This window comes from Moschus berezovskii, chromosome 16 (assembly GCF_049115385.1).
Source record: "Moschus berezovskii isolate FMDL1 chromosome 16, NW_MosBer_1.0, whole genome shotgun sequence".
In the NCBI taxonomy this organism is placed as follows: Eukaryota; Metazoa; Chordata; class Mammalia; order Artiodactyla; family Moschidae; genus Moschus; species Moschus berezovskii.
This window is the reverse complement of record NC_142475.1, coordinates 53934346-53953686: the sequence shown is the minus strand read 5'-3', so window position 1 is coordinate 53953686 and position 19341 is coordinate 53934346. Positions and strand designations below refer to the sequence as shown.

At 46.5% G+C, this 19341-nt stretch overlaps 1 protein-coding gene across 4 annotated transcripts in view; it reads right to left on the bottom strand.

Annotated features, from left to right (window-relative positions):
* Window positions 1-19341, bottom strand: part of TRAPPC9 (trafficking protein particle complex subunit 9) — a 415657-nt gene that overhangs the window by 384935 nt on the left and 11381 nt on the right. For all 4 annotated transcript variants that reach the window (XM_055431945.2, XM_055431946.2, XM_088844845.1 and 1 more), the window contains 2 exons: window positions 8869-9014; window positions 5931-6059 (listed from right to left, as the gene is read on the bottom strand). In XM_055431945.2, coding sequence (XP_055287920.1) covers window positions 5931-6059; window positions 8869-9014 — 275 coding nt within the window. The remainder of the gene's footprint in view (window positions 1-5930; window positions 6060-8868; window positions 9015-19341) is intronic.

Sequence of the window (19341 nt, the reverse complement as noted above, 5' to 3'; positions counted from 1 at the left end):
TTCCTCCACCCCCTACACTTTTGCCCCATCTCTCAGTTGGCTGGTGGAGAAAATAGGGACTGTAATTACTGGTCCCACCTGAGCCCCAACATGAATTAATTAGCCAAAAATGGTGCGGCTTAATGTTCAGGGTGACTGTATAGCGGCCTCATTCCAATGCTGCTGCTAAATTATGAGTGCAGGAACTACTGACCCTCTTCAAATATTTTACCCATTTCTTAATTGAATCTTTCATCATAAAACCAGCTTTCCCTGTTTTAATTCCTTCATAATTGCTAAAGACTGTAAAATGATGGCTTCATACCAAGCAAGAGCTAAGGGTTTGTGCTCTTTTGAGATAACCACTATGCTAAACACTTCACATAACTTCTAATTCTCACATTCTACAAAGCAGGCAGTAGCATCTCTATTTTACACACAAGGGGGAAACTCAGAAAAAACTGGCTCAAGTTGGCACGGCTAAAGGGGCAGCATGTGAATTCAACCCAAGTCAAAAAATGACCCTCCCTCCTACACCAACCAAATCACCTCCCACTGATTAACGCACAGCAGAGGGTTCAATACTCAGGGAGTTCAACACATTTTTCTGCTTTAAGGTGCTCCAGGGACCACTTCTGTTTTATAAAGTCATGGCTCACTGGTTTCTAATATTGGAAGAAAAGTCCAATTTCGCTATTGTTTGCACAGCAAGCCTGAAATTTTCACACTGAGATGACAGAATAAAAATAAGGTACAAATACCTAGAATAATTTTTCCAGGTAACCAGACATAGTGGACAGTGTGCTATCCTGAAGCATTCAACAAAGTCAAATTAAAGGACTGCCAGTTAAATCTTCCACAAACAGGAAAAGGAAGACTTTTTAAAGGTGCAACAGTGCCACCTATGGCCCGAAAGGCTTTCTGTATAATAAAGGATTAATAAAAGGTTTTCAAACATAGGAGACGCAGAGCCTGTAACTAAAAGCTTATATACTAGTGGCACACACTGAATTCTGCCTCAGGGGAGGGAATGGAATTTAGTATTTAATCTGAAGTTGTTAACATTCCTGAACATAAACAAAAGACACAGGCTCGTGGAAACTGATCTGAGAAGAAGAAGGAATCCAGTCCAGCCTCTTCATCTGACAGGCGGGGAGACTGAGACCCACACCCGTCCTTCCAGTGGTCAGCTATAAAGCTCTGCGCGTCCTCACAGCCTGCACTGACTGTACCAGCTTGTATTCATGAACGGCAGGTCTGCATGCTTCCACCAGCAGGTAATCTAAGTGTCTGGCAAAACATTTCCAGAGAGTAGCAGTAGTGTAGTAAAAGTCGTTCAGTTATGTCTGACTCTTTGCAACTCCATGGACTATATAACCCACCAGAATCCTCTGTCCATGGAACTCTCCAGACAAGAAGACTGGAGTGGGTTACCATTCCCGTCTCCAGGAGATCTTCCTGACCCAAGATTGAACCTGGATCTCCTGCATTGCAGGCAGATTGTTTACCATCCGAGCCACTCCCAAAGAGTGGTTAACTACAAATCATACAATTTTGTTGAAATAAATCAAACATTTATTTATATATTAAAACACTATGAGCTCCACTTTTATTCTCTCTATAAAAGAAAAGTGACAGATGTCAAATCAACATTTTGCTTACTTAAAACCTATTAAGGGTACAGGAAAAAAATCAAAATTTTAACTACCAAAGAAATAAGCTTATTCTCTGAAAGTAATCAATAGTGATTTTTCTAAGGGTCAGTGGCTGTGGTCAAATTCCTAGCAATTAAGAGGTTCTAGTGGATGATTCACTTTCATGCATTGGAGAAGGAAATGGCAACCCACTCCAGTGTTCTTGCCTAGAGAATCCCAGGGACGGGGGAGCCTGGTGGGCTGCCGTCTATGGGGTCGCATAGAGTTGGACATGACTGAAGCGACTTAGCAGCAGTAGCAGTGGATGATTACACGGCAATATGGATTATGAGTTGTAAAAAATGTATGTTCTGTACAAATAACCTTCAAGTTTTTCAGCTTTAGACAATTTAGCTAGTCCCTAGCTAAAGGAACAAAGAAGGCAATGGCACCCCACTCCAGTACTCTTGCCTGGAGAATCCCACGGACGGAGGAGCCTGGTAGGCTGCAGTCCATGGGGTTGCGAAGAGTGAGACACGACTGAGTGACTTCACTTTCACTTTTCACTTTTATGCATTGGAGAAGGAAATGGCAACCCACTCCAGTATTCTTGCCTGGAGAATTCCAGGGACGGGGAAGCCTGGTGGGCTGCCATCTATGGGGTCGCACAGAGTCGGACATGACTGAAGCGACTTAGCAGCAACAGCAGCAGCTAAAGGAAGGCACTCATTTCATCAAAACTTCCTACTGCACTAAAAAAAGAACTGAATCCTTGTCACTAAGTCACATTCATATAAAGTATATACACAGAGAATATGCATCAGTAATTCAGTTGATCCTTCTAAATTATCTGTCGTTGTGACAGCAAGTCTTTACTGAACATCTCTTGGGTGCTTAGTACAAGGTATCTGACTCAGTCAGACAAGGTAAATAACATTCTTCAAATTTCACAAATGAGGAAATATACTTAAGCCATTAAAAAAAAACCACCTTGCATATTCATCATAAGGAGAGAAAACAATAAAAATTTAACTTTCCTCAACACTCAGTGGTTTAATCCTTTCTTCCATACTACAGACTACATAAAACCAATTCAGTCTTTACAACTTGTCCTTTCAACAAGCCTCACCAGAGAAGAACGAGTGGTAGGTGTGCATTTTCAGAGCCCACTTCTCTTTTGCCTTGTAATCACTTTCAATGTTTTGTTTTTCGTGCTTACAGAGTTAAAAAAATCCTAGCTTTTTAGGTCACTAGCTGAGAATACAACATTTGCAAAAATATACAATTTTAACCTATGCCGCTCTGTCTCGTGTTCTCACCGGTATCTCTTCTTTGAAGGCCTCATCAGGCTGAGCTCACTAAAGCCGGTCATTTACAAACAAACTGCAGTCTGGGAAGCCAGTCAACAGGAGGCTGATTAGAGGAGCAACTGAGGACGCGCACTGTGGTCGCCCCAGCCTGGTTCCCGCTGCAAGTCTGCCCTGAGAGCGGCGTGATTCGGACCAAGTGACCCACCTGCTTAGACCTCAGTCCCTCGCCTGCAAAAAGGAATTACTGATAACTACCTTCAAATACCTGCTATGGGGTAAAACCTCAGGAAGCAGTTAGCACAGCCTGGCTGGGGGGAGGTGCCAAATGATTCCCAGCTGTTTTGGTGATTATGGGTGATGATGCTTGTTGTTAGTAATTTAAGCTAGTCCAAAAAGGAGGAGAAGGCAAAGGCAAGCCACTCCAGTACTCTTGCCTAGAAAATCCCATGGATGGAGAAGTCTGGTAGGCTGCAGTCCGTGGGGTTGCTAAGGGTCGGATACGACTGAGCGACTTCACTTTCACTTTTCACTTTCACACATTGGAGAAGGAAATGGCAACCCACTGCAGTGTTCTTGCCTGGAGAATCCCAGGGATGGGGGAGCCTGGTGGGCTTCCGTCTATGGGTCACACAGAGTCGGACACGACTGAAGTGACTTAGCAGCAGTAGCAGCAAAAAGGAGGAATATTTGTAAGTCAATAAGCATTTCCTTTTGGACTGATTGTACAATGTCCTATTGATTTTTTTAATAAAGCAAGTTTTGTCCATTAATTATAGGCTTAAAGGGTCATGGACAAGTCTCCAGAAAAACAATGAGTGGCCTCTAACCTTTGAATACAAGAAAGTGAAGTTTTGTCAAAAAAAAAAAAAATTCAACAGAAGGAGAATTAAAGTGAAAAGAGGGACTACAGAATGCATTTTGAAACTAAACTCAATTTTAAGGGGGGAAAAAAATCCCTTTTCTCAGGTGAAATCTTGAAAAGTATGTAAAGTGGATCTGAGATGTCTAGAGTCTTTTAACTTTATTCATGGATTCATATCACCAAGTCTTAAAACTACTTGACAATCAACAATAATACTATTGATATATAACAGCCCCCAACATTTATCCAGGACTGGCTGGGACTGTGCAAGTCCTTTCCGTGTGTCCCATGTTTCATTCAGCCTTCACAAGGACCCGCTGAGGGAAACACAACTATTGTCTCCCCCATCTCACAGGCAGGGAAACTGAGGCACAGAGATTAAACTGGCTCCAGGTCACACTGGCATTAAATGACATCTGTATTTTTGCTGCTTTGCTGGTGAAGAAGGAACCTGAGACAGAATTCAAGGAAGAATGTTAAATAATCAGACTGTCTCATCTTCATCTCAAAGAGTAGATCCGTAAACTCCTGGTGCGAGATGGGGTGACCACTACAAACTGAGGAATCTTGAAATCTGTGTCCAAGATGAAGCAGCATGGACATATATGCTCATGGTATCAAATCCGCACACAGCTCTGGACCCTTTACTGCCTGAAAGGCGGTGAAACCATCTCCCGTCTAAACAAGGGCAGCGTGGCTTTTCTGCTCTCATCCGAGCCTCACTGGGTAATCTTCTCCTCGGACTGCCCCCAAAAATAAGAAGTTCTCAAGTGCTGCACACCACTCAGGGCTAAATAAAGACTTTTCTCTACTGCAGACAGAGCACTTTTCAGGTTTAAAACTTTTTTTTGCCTTTATTCAGCAGGAGAGACTGACATGTTACCCTAAAAGGTCTCGGGAATGTCACTAGTCACATGAGTGGCACAGTCGTACCATATTTTCTCTTCAAACCTCAGGGAAAGAGAAAAACAAAAGGCGTCCCCAGAGAGAGCAGACTCTCTACAGAGAAGAGAAGACAGCTTTCCCCTGGGTTGAAGATTTAAGCACTGGGCCACTGGTTGAAATGCCGAAATCTTGTCACAGAGGCAGCAGTTATAACAATACAGGAAAAACATAGGTGGTGGGCTCACACCGACCAGAGGCGTCTCCAGTCAGAATCGGAACACAGGAAAGTGGGGAGCAGAGGCCTTCGAGACCTCAGATTTCATCACTTTACCTCCTTTACCCTCCTCTCTAGTAAATGAGACCCCATTAGACCCATTAAGAACAGTCTGCGCAGGATGATAAAACATCTTCAAGAGCCATCAGAGCTTTATCTAAGCAGTCTGACACAGAATTCAGACCAAGTGGCTACACAGACTGACTCATAAAGGTGGTCTCCGCAGTCTTTGCTGGTGTCGGGGAAAATGGTAAAACTGAGGGGGAAAAGAAATGTAAGGCATTTCCCTTCCAATACTCATCAACTGTCATGGGGTTTCTCTTCAGGGGTTAAAAAAATCTATAAAAATCTCACGGATCAAAAAACACCTAGTAGCTTTATGTATAGCCTTGACCTCTGCATTCTCTGCTGCCATCTTTGCAACCTGTGAGCTAGCGCAACTACATCCTGAATGTTTGCGGCAAAGTCATTCATTAGGAGTCAAAAGGGTCACATTCACAGAACAAGCGTCGGTGGGTCTGCTCCTCCAAGATGATTTTTTTACTCTCTCCAGATGCTAACAAAACATCAGGAAATCAAACTTCACTGCTTAAAAGAACTACTCAACCAGAAAAAAAAAAAAAACAGCCCCTGGTCCCTCAGTTGGCTGTTAAAATTGACATCAAGGACTCCCTTCACCAAATACCCAGAAACTATGACAAGGACCCAGACACAGAACTTCAAAGTCAGTCTACCATGAAATTTCACGCAGCTGCTCCAGAAATCAACCCATCATTGCAATCCATTAATATCATTCGATAAGACTCAATAAGATCAATACATATTTTAACAGGATCAGAAGACAAGATCTCATGTGCAGGATTTCTGACTCAACAGATTCTACTCTTTATTCACACAGCAGGCAGGCTTCACTCAGAGGGGGCCGGAGTGAATCGCTCCTGCTTAAGGGCGGTGACGGCCCGGCACAGGGCAGGGGTGGAGCTCACCTGGTCGATGTCTGTTGGCCGCTTCTGCAGGAAGGGTGCTCCCCGGGAACCTGCGAGCTCCAGCTTTACCGCCAGTTCCACCAGGGTAGTGATAGATGACAGAGGCCGAACACAACCCTTCCAGGGCAGCTGGGCATTAAACAAAGGGTTCAGTTAATAAAGTTCGCAGCCCATCGTTAGCCAAAAATTACCCAAAGAATGATGTGAGCAGTTTGATGATGTGGAAAATGCCAGTTTTCCCCCAAAACACCGGTCAAACCTACAGATCGCTGGTTTTGTTACAAATAGGACCAGGGCTCCTATCATGTCTGGCAGGCCTGGGTCGAGGCTGGTAGCACAGAAAGTTCCCGCGAAGCTCAAGGTCTCACTGAGAGGCTGAGCACACGTGAAACAGGCCGTTCAGTCACTGCTTTAACCAGAAGTCCAGTTCACACTGTGTGGCAAGCTCTGTGCCGGAGGACGACACTGCAGATGGACGGAGCGGAAAGTGCCCCGCATCGAAAGTATCCTTGAAACCCTACCAGTGGACCATACCGCAGGAGCAGGACACCTCTCCACATCACTGACCCTGAGAGCATCGACCCATTTGCAGCAAACACCTGGCAGGCCGTCTCCTCCTTGGAGGCAGCCCCATGGGGCTGCTGCGACGTGCCCATCTTCCACTGCTGGAAGTCACACCCCAACAACCTCGGCTGGGCCACCCGCCCCACAAGTCCTGTGCAGTGTTCATCTTTATCCAGCAGCTCGGAGGTTCTCAAACTTTTTGGTCTCAGAACTCCCGGATGCTATTTTTGTGCAGGTTACATCTATAGATACTTACCGTGTTTGAAAATAAAACTAGAAAAAGATTTAAATATTTATGTGTTCAAACCTTTTAGAAAATAATAAGCCTGCTACATGCTAAATTTCAATGAATAATAACTATGTTTCAAAACAAAAACTATATGCTGGAAGAGTGGCACTGTTTTGCATTTTTTACAAATTCTTTAATGTCTGACTGGAGACAGTGTGCTGGATTCTCATACCTGCTTCTGTGGTCGATCGGCTGTGACGTCACACGTCCCAGGGTCCCTAGGAGACCCCCCTGTGTGTTTCTGAGGGACCCAGAATGAAAAAGGCCACCAGTGGCGGTCCCCCCTCTCACGCCGCCTTCACAGAACCCGACCAGCCGTCCTCACTAGGTGGGTCGGGGGCCCAGTGGCATTCTCGGGGGTGAGTGCCTAAGCTGCAGCCCTACTCCACCAGCCCGAAACAACTCGCTACAGACCTCTCCTTCAAGGAGACAGGAAGACTCCCATTCGCCGTCCCTCCTGCTTAGTTCTTTACCAGTTTCTCCCTTCTCCCATCTGCTCCTTCTCTTTCCCTGTCTCCTAAGAAGCCAAATTACAAACTTGAAGTCCATTTTAAAATTTACACTTAGTGTGTTCTGTCCCTGTGTCAGTCGCTCAGTTGTGTCCGACTCTGTGCGACCCCATGGACTGCAGCCCGCCAGGCTCCTCCGCCCATCGGATTCTCCAGCCATGAATACTGGAGTGGGTTGCCATTTCCTTCTCCAAGTGTGTCCTATGGGATGCTGCAAATCTTCTCTTGAAGAACTTCGCTGCTTCCTTCTGACTTGTGTTTACTGTAAGTGGCTGATGGGCCCTCTGACTGAGCTGCCGGCCTCTTCCAGGAAAGAGCCCTATTTCAGTCCTCACTGGCACTGCACTCATTTAACAAGCATTTGCGGAACACCTACAACATGCTAGCTGATGGGCACACACAGACCACACCTCCCACTCCCGCCTGCAGGAGACAGTCCCTGAAGGACAAAAACACGCTAACAGGCAGCCCCAGCGTGGAAAGTAAACTCTGTGCAGACGGGATTCTGTACAAGACCCACTGCACCCACTGCGTGGAGGGGTCAGAAGAGAATGTCCTTTGAAGCAGCTTTTTAAGTTTTTCTAGTTGAGATATAATTCACCCAGTCAGAAGTGTGCAATTCAGCAGTTTTGTGCGTTCACTGCTGTGCAACCGTTGCCATTGCCACTGTCTAATCCCAGAACCTTTCCATCTCCTGCAGAGAAAGCCCACTCCCATCAGCAGACCCCACCCACCCCCGTCTCCCCTCTCCCCAGCGTCCCGTCTCCCAGCCCAGGCAACCGGTCATCTGCTCTCTGCCTCTAGGTCTGCCTGTGCAGACATTTCAGATCATCAGCCATACACTACGCGGCCTTTTGCATATGGTTCCTGTTACTGGCGTGATGTTATCAGGGTCCGCCTGTGTTGTGGTGGCATCACTGTCTCACTGGTGTTTATGTCTGAACAGTGCTCCACTATATGCACCGCACTGCGTTCATCCATTCATCAGCTGACCTATGGATGAGGTTTTGAAGAGTGAGCGTAAGAGGTGACTAACGTGGGGAGGGGCATTCTAAGCAGAGGGCAAGATGTGCTTTAAAAAATTGTTGTTTAGTCGCTCAGTCGTGTCTGACTCTTTGTGACCCCATGGACTATAGCCTACCAGGCTCCTCTGTCTGTGGGATTCTCCAGGCAAGAATACTGGAGTGGGTTGCCACTTCCTTCTCCAGGGGATTTTCCCGACCCAGGGATCGAACCCATGTCTCCTGCAACTCCTACACTGGCAGGAGGACTCTTTACCACTGAGCCACCAAGGAAGCTTTAAAAATAAATAAAAAGCAAAAAACAAAGCAACAAGGAAGTTTGGTGCATCCTAGGGAGAGTTTCCATCCTGGATTCAGCAGGACGGAAATGCAGGCGCGAGTGGGAAAGGGCAAGTGGAAAGGTCACCCCAAAGATTCCCCACTGCAGCCAGCTCAGCGGACAGCTTCCCCGCCCTCACCCTATGTTTTTAGAGCCATTTTTCTAAGGTTTTCTCTTTTTGCAAGTATCAGTTGCTGCCACAGCGTATGTGATCATCTTCACCAGGTCCTCTTACCTCCGAGCCACAGGAAGTCGTTCACTGAGCGGAGCAACTCCGCCGACATGTGGTAGTGGACCAGGGCGTCCTGCAGCATCCCGGCCTGCAGGCACAAGTCTCCCACGTGCTTCCGCATGCGTCCCTGGCACCGCTTCTTGTAATGTCTGAAAGGGAAGGCGCACAGAAATGTATCACTGCCAATGCCCAAATTCAGCCCCAAAAGCACGCAGGCTATTCAACTCTCTCAGTACAAAAAATGCTAAGAAGGCAACTTCAGGCTCTATGGTTGAAAGCCAGCCACCATCATTGCCAGTATATGAGCCAAGTTATTTTCTAAATGCAATAGAGTACATGTATTTCATGTGGATAATATTGGAGGCTTTTTCTTTTCAAATTTTCCAATCATAACATTAGCACAAGAAAGTTTGTTTCGGCCTTTAAAAAAATCAATTATCTTCCACTTTCTTAACTTCAAACCTATTATTATATTATAAAGAGAGCTGTGCTGCATATTACAAGCCAACTGTTTGGCTTTTGCAAACAAGACCTTTATCTGCACAAGTTCAGAGCAAGCTTTAATGATGCTTTGAGTGGTGGGGCCCAGAACACTCGCTAACAGCTCTTTAAATATTGGCAAGGATGTGCTACTAAATAATGCAACAGCTTCTAACTCCATATCAACTCAGAAACCAGAGAAACCATACCAATATCTCACTTCATCATTTTAAATATTCCTGTTCTTTTGAATATTAAATTTCTTTAAAGATAAGATCTCTTTTCAAGCAAAACAGCAGCTATATTAAATTTCCTCTCACCAAGAAAGCAATCTGATCAAGAACTAAAAGCCACTATGTTAATCCAAAAGATGTGAGGCTTCTGGATAAATGAATGTACAGATCCCAGGACAAACTTAAATCCCGTCCTCTCTAACTCTGGAATGAAGATTTTCTGTTCCCAACGTTGGCTGAACTAAGATCATCACATAAGGCAGAGGAGAAAAGAGGAACGTGAGCCTGACCCCACCTTTCTGCCAGGACAGCCCCCAGGACACCCCAGGAGGGCACTGCACCTACACCACACACCAGGCCCAGCAGACCCGCATCACCCCACCAGTCACCTCAACAGCCCCCTCCTGTGTGCCAACGCCTCTCCCGCTATGCAGCACCCTCACCTCCACCCCACTACACACACACACACACACACACACACAGGAGCACCCTCACCTCCATCCAGCTATACCCACACACCCCCAGAGGGGTCTCACCTCCATCCTGCTACACACACACACACCCCTAGAGGGGCCTCACTTCCATCCAGCTACACACACACACACACACACACACACACACACACACACACACACCCCTAGAGGGGCCTCACTTCCATCCAGCTACACACACACACACACACACACACACACACACACACACACACACACCCCTAGAGGGGCCTCACTTCCATCCAGCTACACACACACACACACACACACACACACACACACACACACACACACCCCTAGAGGGGCCTCACTTCCATCCAGCTACACACACACACACACACACACACACACACCCCTAGAGGGGTCTCACCTCCACCCTGCTACACACACACACACCCCTAGAGGGGCCTCACTTCCATCCAGCTACACACACACACACACACACACACACACACACACCCCTAGAGGGGTCTCACCTCCACCCTGCTACACACACGCACAGACACACACACACACATCTACAGGGGCCCTCCCAAAGCATATGTCTGGTTAGGTCACCCCCCCACCTCAAAGCCTTCCGAGGTTCCCCAGTACAGCTCCAGTCCCCCTCTCCTGCCTCCTGCCCTCCCCATCCTCCCCAGTGACCCCAGGGGCCTGGCTCTTCTGCCAAGCTACTTCCCACTGGCCGTAGGGCTCATTCTGACTCAGTTTCTCAAGGAAGCCTTCCCTGCCTCCAGCCTCTGCACCTGCAGGGCCTCTCCCTCCCAAAGGCGGGCGGCACGTGGCCCATTCCCTGCAGTGTCTTCTTTTCCAACCAAAAAAGGATGCAGCCTCCAAAGGCACACCCGCCTCCTCCACTCACATGGCTATGGACTCCTAACACGCAGCAGTTCACAGATCCCACCACGATGTTGACTCAACAGATTCTGAATTACACTTTTCCTTAAGAGACTTTACTCCTTTCCTGTTACAATAAAACTTGCTTTAAAGCATCCTGTCTTACCTCTCTAAACAAAGTAAACTATTACATCTCCGTACAGACTTACAAAGGTGCACATCTGCTGTAGCAAAATACAGCCCAGGACAGTTTCAAAATAAACAGTGCAATCACTGTGACCAGAGAGAGCTGGCTTTGAAAATACAGGATTTTTACAAAAAGAAGTCATCTAAGGGCAGCCGTGAGGAGACACCCCTCATCCAAGGTAAGGAGCAACAGCTGCACTTTGCTGGAGCAGCCGTGAAGAGATACCCCACGACCAAGGTAAGAGAAACCCAAATAAGACGATAGGTATTGCGACAGGGCATCAGAGGGCAGACACCCTGAAATCATAATCACAGGAAACTAGTTGATCTGATCACATGGACCACAGCCCTGTCTAACTCAATGAAACTAAGCCATAACGTGTGGGCCCACCCAAGATGGACGGGTCATGGTGGAGAGGTCTGACAGAATGTGGTCCACTGGAGAAGGGAATGGCAAACCACTTCAGTATTCTTGCCTTGAGAACCCCATGAACAGTATGAAAAGGCAAAATGATAGGATACTGAAAGAGGAATTCCCCAGGTCGGTAGGTGCCCAATATGCTACTAGAGATCAGTGGAGAAATAACTCCAGGAAGAATGAAGGGATGGAGCCAAAGCAAAAACAATACCCAGTTGTGGATGTGACTGGTGATAGAACCAAGGTCCAATGCTGTAAAGAGCAATATAGGAACATGGAATGTTAGGTCCATGCATCAAGGCAAATTGAAAGTGGTCAAACAAGAGATGGCAAGAGTGAACGTAGACATTCTAGGAATCAGAGAACTAAAATGGACTGGAATGGGTGAATTTAACTCAGATGACCATTATATCTACTACTATGGGTAGGAATCCTTTAGAAGAAATGGAGTAGCCATCATGGTCAACAAAAGAGTCCGAAATGCAGTTCAGTTCAGTTCAGTTCAGTTGCTCAGTCGTGTCCAACTCTTTGCGACCCAATGAATCACGCCAGGCCTCCCTGTCCATCACCAACTCCTGGAGTTCACTCAAACTCATGTCCATCGAGTCGGTGATGCCTTGGATGCAATCTCAAAAATGACAGAATGATCACTGTTCGTTTCCAAGGCAAACCATTCAATATCAAGGTAATCCAAGCCTATGCCCCAACCAGTAACGCTGAAGAAGCCAAAGTTGAACGGTTCTATGAAGACCTACAAGACCTTTTAGAACTAACACCCAAAAAAGATGTCCTTTTCATTATAGGAGATTGGAATGCAAAAGTAGGAAGTCAAGAAACACCTGGAGTAACAGGCAAATTTGGCCTTGGAGCACGGAATGAAGCAGGGTGAAGGCTAATAGAGTTTTGCCAAGAGAACGCACTGGTCATAGCAAACACCCTCTTTCAACAACACAAGAGAAGACTCTACACATGGACATCACCAGATGGTCAACACCAAAATCAGATTGATTATATTCTTTGCAGCCAAAGATGGAGAAGCTCTATACAGTCAGCAAAAACAAGACCAGGAGCTGACTGTGGCTCAGATCATGAACTCCTTATTGCCAAATTCAGACTTAAATTGAAGAAAGTAGGGAAAACCACTACCATTCAGATATGACCTAAATCAAATCCCTTATGATTATACAGTGGAAGTGAGAAATAGATTTAAGGGACTAGATCTGATAGATAGAGTGCCTGATGAACTATGGACAGAGGTTCGTGACACTGTACAGGAGACAGGGATCAAGACCATCCCATGGAAAAGAAATGCAAAAAAGCAAAATGGCTGTCTGAGGAGGCCTTACAAATAGCTGTGAAAAGAAGAGAGGCAAAAAGCAAAGGAGAAAAGGAAAGATATAATCATCTGAGTGCAGAGTTCCAAAGAATAGCAAGGAAAGATAAGAAAGCCTTCCTCAGTGATCAATGCAAAGAAATAGAGGAAAACAACAGAGTAGGAAAGACAAGAGATCTCTTCAAGAAAATCAGAGATACCAAGGGAACATTTCATGCAAAGATGGGCTCGATAAAGGACAGAAACGGTATGGACCTAACAGAAGCAGAAGATATTAAGAAGAGGTGGCAAGAACACACAGAAGAACTTTACAAAAAAGATCTTCATGACCAAGATAATCACAATGGTGTGATCACTCACCTAGAGCCAGACATCCTGGAATGTGAAGTTAAGTGGGCCTTAGAAAGCATCACTACAAACAAAGTTAGTGGAGGTGATGGAATTCCAGTTGAGCTATTTCAAATCCTGAAAAATGATGCTGCAAAAGTGCTGCACTCAATATGCAAGCAAATTTGGAAAACTCAGCAGTGGCCACAGGACTGGAAAAGGTCAGTTTTCATTTCAATCCCAAAGAAAGGCAATGCCAAAGAATGCTCAAACTACCGCACAATTTCACTCATCTCACACGCTAGTAAAGTCATGCTCAAAATTCCACAAGCCAGGCTTCAGCAATACGTAAACCATGAACTTCCAGATGTTCAAGCTGGATTTAAAAAAGGCAGAGGAACCAGAGAGCAAACTGCCAGCATCCACTGGATCATGGAAAAAGCAAGAGTTCCAGAAAAAACATCTATTTCTGCTTTATTGACTATGCCAAAGCCTTTGACTGTGTGGATCACAATAAACTGTGGAACAGTCTGAAAGAGATGGGAATACCAGACCACCTGACCTGCCTCTTGAGAAACCTGTATGCAGGTCAGGAAGCAACAGTCAGAACTGGACATGGAACAACAGACTGGATCCAAATAGGAAAAGGAATACGTCAAGGTTGTATATTGTCACCCTGCTTATTTAACTTCTATGCAGAGTACATCATGAGGAACGCTGGGCTGGAAGAAGCACAAGCTGGAATCAAGATTGCTGGGAGAAATATCAATAACCTCAGATATGCAGATGACACCACCCTTATGGCAGAAAGTGAAGAGGAACTCAAGAGCCTCTTGATGAAAGTGAAAGAGGAGAGTGAAAAAGTTGGCTTTAAGCTCAACATTCAGAAAACAAAGATCATGGCATCTGGTCCCATCACTTCATGGGAAATAGATGGAGAAACAGTGTCAGACTTTATTTTTTTGGGCTCCAAAATCACTGCAGATGCTGATTGCAGCCATGAAATTAAAAGACGCTTACTCCTTGGAAGGAGAGATATGACCAACCTAGATAGCATATTAAAAAGCAGTGACATTACTTTGCCAACAAAGGTCTGTCTAGTCAAGGCTATGGTTTTTCCAGTGGTCATGTATGGATGTGAGAGTTGGACTGTGAAGAAAGCTGATCGCCAAAGAATCGATGCTTTTGAACTGTGGTGTTGGAGGAGACTCTTGAGACTCCCTTGTACTGCAAGGAGTTCCAACCAGTCCATTCTGAAGGAGATCAGTCCTGGGTATTCATTGGAAGGACTGATGCTAAAGCTGAAACTCCAATACTTTCGCCACCTCATGCGAAGAGTTAACTCACTGGAAAAGAGTCTGATGCTGGGAGGGATTGGGGGCGGGAGGAGAAGGGGACGACAGAATGAGATGGCTGGATGGCATCACCGACTCAATGGACATGAGTTTGAGTGAATTCCAGGAGTTGGTGATGGACAGGGAGGCCTGGCGTGCTGTGATTCATGGAGTCGCAAAGAGTCGGACACAACTGAGTGACTGAACTGAACTGAACTGAAATATGCTTACGGTTTTTCATATAAAGGTTATATGATGCAACACAACAATATAAAATATTTTGAATTATATAAAAATAGAATGAATCCTAATATTTGGGAGAAAGTCTCCAAAATGCCATACAAATAAAATTCTAGCATAGACGGACATAAATTATTTCACTCTTGGAGTTCTGTGTGCCCCAAGACTGGGTCATCTCGAGATTACGAGCAATCCTGTTCATAATCCTTTGAAAAGACAGTAGGAAACAGATAAAGGAATTAAGACAATTCTATTTCTAGTTAGCTATGGTGTGGACAACCAAAATATTTTAAGCCAATTTTGGCAGAATTTACAATATAAGCTTTCTCATTAAAATTCTCCTTCCAAAAAGACATGGATCCTTTCTTTCTTCATGGATCATTTGAAAATTACACCAGGTTTGGGTTTTTTTTAAGTCTCTCTGGAAGTTCAGAGTTCTCACAAATACATTACTAGCATTTTTACACCGTGTGACCACTGCTCGTGGATATGGAAAAACAAAACACACAAGCAAACAGCATGACAAAGAAAAACACAACATGAAGCCACAGCAGCAAATAAATGTAAAGTTAATGCGAAATGCAAATATTCAAAACAGGTCGTAATTTGTTGTAAATTTTAAAACTAATGGTGACTTTTAAAGCCATGAGCAACAGACCTTAGCCAAAAATGTGAATATGCTCTAAATACTTCAAAGAGCAAGTCATGTTATTTCCTTATTCTTAATAGGTTATAAACACTAGGGCTAAAGGAACTAGAAGTGAGGATTGATAGAAAAATTAATAACAATCCAATAAGCCCTAAGTCATAAAGGCCTCAAATCAATCATGGCTAAAGCACAGCCACAGAGCTGCCAGCCTCCCCAGATATAGATCCTTTCTGGAAGCACCTAACACAGCTACAAACACTGCCACGGAGACTCTCACACCACACTTAACACCACACTTAACACTAAGGACAACTCGACTAGAGTACACACCACGTGATTCCCATTACTTCTGATCAGAGAGAGGAAGAAAAGGTGTCATATGTGTGTGATCTGGGTGCTATTTACCTGGCTCGTGGTACATTCTAATCCAAAGTCCAATTTACTCACAAAGAAACTACATATTCAAATCCAAAGGGAAACCAGGGCTGCTCAACCACACTTTGAAACTTACACCCAAAGGAATCCTGATGAAGGTAATCACTTACTGCTTTTGGTATTATATAGTTTCACAAGCATTTGCATAATTAAGTGACTGCTACAGTCCGTGATTCTACACTAGAATATCAGGGGCTGAAAAAGCCTAGATTATGTGCACTGTATAAATGCAATCACATCAACACACTGACAGGCGCCCCTTTGCTGGAGCTGAAGTTCCAAAGTAGACAACTCTACACAGCGCACGCTAAGTCGCTTTAGTCATGTCCGACTCTGGGCGACCTTGTGGACCACAGCCTGCCAGGCTCCTCTGTCCATGGACAGCTCTAACTAGAACTGAGAAAGGCAGAGTTCTGTACTCGATTTCAGAGTACAGAATGCACAGGCCATTAACTGACACTACATCTCGCCTTACGAAATCTGAACATCAATGGTTAACATCAGTTTTCTCCATCTGAACTCTTGTATGCTAACACTGGATATTAAACACTCGCTCCATAGAGAGCCCCAGCCTACCCTGCAGAAGAGTTAGGTTCTGCTGAGGAAAGCGGATCAATGGAGGCCTGGTCAGTTTCTACCGCACACTCAGAATGGTTGAAGGATGAATCTGCACCTGTGCGTTGCTTGCAAGCATGTCATCACCAGAGGAGCAGGACTAACACCTGCCTCTCTGGGACGCAAAGCACACTGGTGCAGCCCAACCATCAGACATTGCTGAGCTTTGTGAGACAGACCTGCAGGCCACAAGTCTGAGGCTTTCTCTGAGAGGCTCCAAACTGGTCCACTTAACCCTCCAGACACAACAGGGAGGTAACAGGATTAGGAGAGAGAACACACCCTGCAGGATGAAAAGGCCTGAACCCCGCCCTAGCATTCACTAGTCCTGTGATGCCGAGCTGATGGCTTCACCTCTCTGAGAATGCTCCACACTCTGCAAAAGGGGGCTGCCACCCCCATGTTGGATGGCATCCACGTGGCATGAATGGAATATGGGGGCGGGGAGTGCCTGACATAGAACCTTGCTAGCTTCCCTCCCCCACCGTTCTCTCCTTTTAAACTGGCATACTCCCCCTAACAAGCAGCAAGCCTCTGGGACAGACTGTCTTGTTCATTTTTGTATCCACCACAGCAGGATCAAAAAAGAACTGCTTCCTCCATAGTAACTATCATAAGAGATCTGGGTTTAAGTCTATTTTGAGAGGAAAGACTATTCCAGAACTACCCAACCATCCTTCCGCATGGCAGCCCCTCCTCCCAGTGTGCATCCTCTGTCCTCGGATCCCCGGTGTGAACCGCGTGTCCACTGGGCCCGCCGGGGGCTCCACACCTCCCCAGGCCTTCCTCCCGCCTTAAGGGTGAGTGTGGCCCCATTCTCCGCCCTCCCATGCCACTCCAGCTTCCGCCATCCGCTGCCAGAGCATCTTCCTAAGACACACCTGACCATGTCTCCTTAAGAGGCTGCCCCACCTCCCAGGCCCTAAGGGTAAATGACAGCTGCTGCTAAAACCCCAAACACCGCAGAAAGAAAGTGAAAGTGAAAGTTGCTCAGTCATGTCTGACTCTTTGCGACTCAATGGACTGTATAGTCCATGAATTCTCCAGGCCAGAATACTGGAGTGGGTAGCCGTTCCCTTCTCCAGGGCATCTTCCCAACCCAGGGATTGAACCCAGGTCTCCCGCATTGCAGGCAGATTCTTTACCAGCTGAGCCACCAGGGAAGCCCACCACACAAAACCTCCATGACCCAAGCCTTCCTCCAACCTCGTCTTAGCCCTGGACCTTCAGCCTACACTCTCTGGACGCGCTCCCCCCATTCACGGTTGTAAGCACATGCTGAAACTGACAACCCCCGATGCATGTCTCGAGTCCAGCTCTGTCACCTGAGCCCCAGGCTCTTTGAAGCCATCACTTGAATGTTGACTGGCTTCTGAGAAACACACTCACCACTTACTCTGGAGCCCAACCACCAGCAGGCATCCCCGTTTCAGTAGCAGTCTCGAACTTCCATTTTATTAACAGCCCCAGGGCACGCCCAGCTGTTTGAGTCTCCCCTGATGTCACATTTGACTTCCCCTGTCCCTCACCCAACCCCTGGGCCGTCATCAGTCCTGCCATTTCTATCTCAAAGTATATCTCAGCTCTGGTTCCAAGGGACCCGGCACAGACCCAGCCAGCTCACAGCAAGTGTGTGCTGAGTCACAGTCCTCCGAAGGGTGCTCCCTGAAGGGTGCTCCCTGAAGAGGGATGTGTTCCCTGGCACCGGACACCTAGGCAGGCACTTGAGTCTCTTACAGGAGGCCCAGGAAAAAGGACTCGTGGTCCTCCCGCAGTCTGAACTTTGAAGGGTCCATGGTCTGGGAGATCCCCTGGTTAGCAGGCACACCCGCCAGTGAGCAGGTGAGAGTGCAGGAACCGAGGCAAGGCTTCGGTCACTGCCATCCCTGGGTCCTGAGAGCCACAGTAAAGGCCCTGCGTCCAGGGCACTGCCCAGTCATCACAGGATCCCATCCTACATTTCCCAACCACACGGCCTCGACCTGTCCTTGCCACACTTCCTTCTGTTTTGCAGCCCCCCTACCCCAGGATGGGTTGAACCCTTTCAGGAATCTGGCCTGTCTCAAGTGAGACAAAGTCAACAAAAAATCAAAGTGTCCACATTTGGACCAGACCCTTGAAGGAGAAACAAAGCCTCCTGGACAGCACAACGGTGGCAGCAAAACCCTTCCCCAGGAGGTGAGATGATGAGGGCGAGAACACGAGGTCCTCGATCAGCCAAGGCGTCTCCATTCACGGCTGACCGTGTGCTGGGGGTTCACCACCACCAGTTAATGACATGCCCATCGGTGGTGGCCATGAGCCTCAACAGATACACAACCGACTATTTCTTACCAACATGGGTTAAAAGTAAAGGCTGGTGCAGGTAGGGCCTGTCCATCTGCTAAGCTAAACCACAGACCTGGCTAAAGCAGAGAGGAAGCCATGGTCACCTGTACAGGTCTTTGTGCCCACCAGATCCAAAGCAGCTAGCGATTTAGGAGAAGGACACATTTCCCTGATCCCCAGGAAAACTGCCCTTATAAAGGCAAATGCCCTTTAGCAGACTAGCCTCTGCCCCTTTATGACGGAAAGTCACTGGGACAAAGTAAATGGTACGGGCAACATGAGAGCAAAAGAAAACCTGGTGACTGCTCCCTCCAGCAGCATCCCTCCATGGCCAGCTTCGTCCAAGGCGGGCATGTCTTTACCAGCAACCGCTGGCCAGTAAGCACCGTCATGCATACGTAGCGACAGCCAAGAATCACGTGCCTGGTACGTTTATTTGAAAGCCAGGGTCAAGCAAGGTGCAGCAGACTTTGTCTTTCCAAGTTAAAATACCCCAAGAAAAATCCCTCGCAGCCACTTAAATCAACTAGCATCTCACTTCCTCAAACCAAAAAAAAAAAATTAACAAGG